General features: G+C 42.5%; 1 protein-coding gene across 1 annotated transcript in view; it reads left to right on the forward strand.

Moving 5' to 3' along the window:
* kiaa2013 (KIAA2013 ortholog) overlaps window positions 1–2,596 on the forward strand; it is a 7,542-nt gene extending 4,946 nt beyond the window's left edge. Inside the window, exon 3 of the mRNA XM_031877592.1 lies at window positions 1,380–2,596. Within this exon, the coding sequence (XP_031733452.1) occupies window positions 1,380–1,430 (51 nt within the window). The 3' untranslated portion in view covers window positions 1,431–2,596. The remainder of the gene's footprint in view (window positions 1–1,379) is intronic.
* Window positions 2,597–2,602: the final 6 nt, after the last annotated feature.

Genomic DNA, 2,602 nt, shown 5'->3' on the forward strand with positions numbered 1-2,602 from the left:
CCCCGATGCCTTACACTATGAGGATGCAGGTGATGCAACACATCCCTGCATATGGATTGTTTTCCGCTCCAGTTGGTGGCAATAATGTGGCAAGAAAAAAAAAAAAAGAGCACAAGCCGATGCAATCCAACGTGTTCTAATGAAGGAAATATATTCACTGTGTTTGTTCCTCCTAACAGTGAATGTAGACAGAACGTCTGTTTACCAGAAACCTCCACAGGGTTCCTTCAACTAAATATAAGCGCCTCACTGTGATTCATGACCTCACTCAAAGAAGCTGACAGTCAGTAGATTTGTATCCTGTAACTGAAATAATGGAAGCCATTGACTCCCTTAAAGGTTGGACAAAACACAATTCAGAAACTTTAAACCTAAAACCCTACAGTATGCCTGGAAAAGCTTGCTGACATCACTGGTTAAAGTCACGTGAACGTGGTTTGTGGTAAATGAGATAATATAGGTACGGTAAAATGATTCTTTGAGGAAAAAACCTTTAACAACAGTTACACTTATTATTGCAGCTTGAGTTTAATTTCCGTAGCTCCGGTTGGCAGTACTATTAGTGCTGATAGTAGTATCGGTACAATAAGTACTTTGTATTCACCAAGTGACCTGCTGAAGTATGGGAACACAGCGATGTGGGGAAAAATAGGTCCAAAAACAGCAGATCAGACGGTAAATATATTAGCCATACATTACTGTATATATTACTGTTGGCACACACAGTTCTGTGCAGTGAGGGGTCACGAGCATTATTCCAGGTGTGCTCACTTTCACTTTGACCTTCATCAGGTGGTTTTGATAAACCCGTCTGATCCTCTGACTGCTTGTGTTTTTGTTCCGGTCAGAGCTACGAAAAATCAAACCCGCGTTGGAATAAATCTTACTTGTCCTTATAGTCATGGATTGACCCAAAAAACAATTCTCCTGCAAATGACAGAAGCCTGAATTAGAAGTGAGCGTAGTAGATGCTAACAGTCCACGTGTGTTGTCATGTAAAGCGGCTACTTGTTTACACGTGTCCTTCCACAAAGAGATTTGGACCTGCTTACACTCTACATGTCCGTCTCTCAGCGGCATGGACTGTGTGCTCACTTTGTCAGAAGTCTTTCTCTACTGTTCCTTTTCTCCTGCGTTTTGATGTTTTTTTATTGAATCGCGCCATTAAATTAACAATAAATCTATGGGTTGGCTTTGGCTCTTCACTACTGACCTGTCTCACCCTGCTGTGCTCCCATCACAGGTCTCTGATCCCCAGCATGTCTGTTTTTCACTTTCTCCGGGGGGGCACCGTGTGTGTGTGTGTGTGTGTGTGGGGGGGGTGGCAGGCAGTCAGTCAGTCTCCCAGCCGTTCTAATCCTCCCCTCTGACTTCACCAGGTCGCCCACAAAAGTGAGGATGGCTGCTGTGACACCAGGAATGCTGCTTGAGCGCTACAGTGCTATGCACACATTCAACATGTGGGCAGCATGGGAGCTGTTAACATAGGCTTCTGTTTCTGTTTCTTTCTGCTGCTTGTTGATACTGCAGGATAAGTGATGATAAGGGAGACACATATGAGAGCTGACAAGGAAAGAGAGAGAACAACCAACAGGACAGATACTCTCTCCTGACGCCTGCTGTGGAGTGGTACCACCCACAGACCTGCTGAGAGGATGTCTGTCACTTTAAAACCATTAATGTCACTATCAATTAATCTACTCAATTATTGTTGGTTTGTCTTAAAATGTTAGACAATCATCAGAAAAGCCCGTCCCAAGGCTACAAAGGTGATTTAAATGTTTGGATATTTGGTTCATTCAAGACAAACACATTCACATTTAAGAAGCTTTATCTAGTGAATGTTTTGCATTTTTGTTTGCAAAAAAAAAGTTCAAAACAATTATCTGAAATGTAAAAGATCATAAAAAAGCTGATTAATTAAACAGCATTTTAAGGAAGCATTTAAACATCAAGATGCTTCCAACATGTGGCAGAATTTCCTATTGAACTAGAAATGACTCGACCACAGGGAAGTTTTTTTCTGTTAAACCAGTGAAACTGGTTCTCCATCAATGTATCACTGCACACATATAACCTGTCAGACTCAAGTTTACCTCTAGTTCTAGCAGAACTAGAGGTATCGTATCATTCCACACATTATTCCGTCTTGTCGAAAACGGGGGCCTTCAATTCCCACAATGCAACTTTACCACTGACAGTTTAGGGATGTGGACGTGTGTTGCGAGTGGAGCCTCTACCCTGCAGCAGGTTCCAGAGGTCTGGTGAGATCACTGCTCTCACTCCACATCTCCACATCTCTCTTATTTTCACACTTGTAGTCTTCAGTCTGACTGAAGTGACTCCACTTGAGGACATTTATCAGACTTCACACAGCTCCCTCTGGAGACACTAAAGGCTCTATGGTATTGTTTTCACATATGCAGCATCACCGCCCAACACCTGGCAACACGGAGCGCTGTTTAACTGAGCTTGGCCAAAGTTATTCAGGATAAGCTTACAGATGCACTGCCTGATTTTGTTTCAGGACCCCCATATCCCCAATAATTCAAACTCAACTGTAACCTACGTTTTCATTTAATATTTCAATTTTATCCCGACC

This window comes from Anarrhichthys ocellatus, unplaced genomic scaffold (genome assembly GCF_004355925.1).
Source record: "Anarrhichthys ocellatus isolate YVR2014 unplaced genomic scaffold, GSC_Weel_1.0 scaffold140, whole genome shotgun sequence".
Lineage (NCBI taxonomy): Eukaryota > Metazoa > Chordata > Actinopteri > Perciformes > Anarhichadidae > Anarrhichthys > Anarrhichthys ocellatus.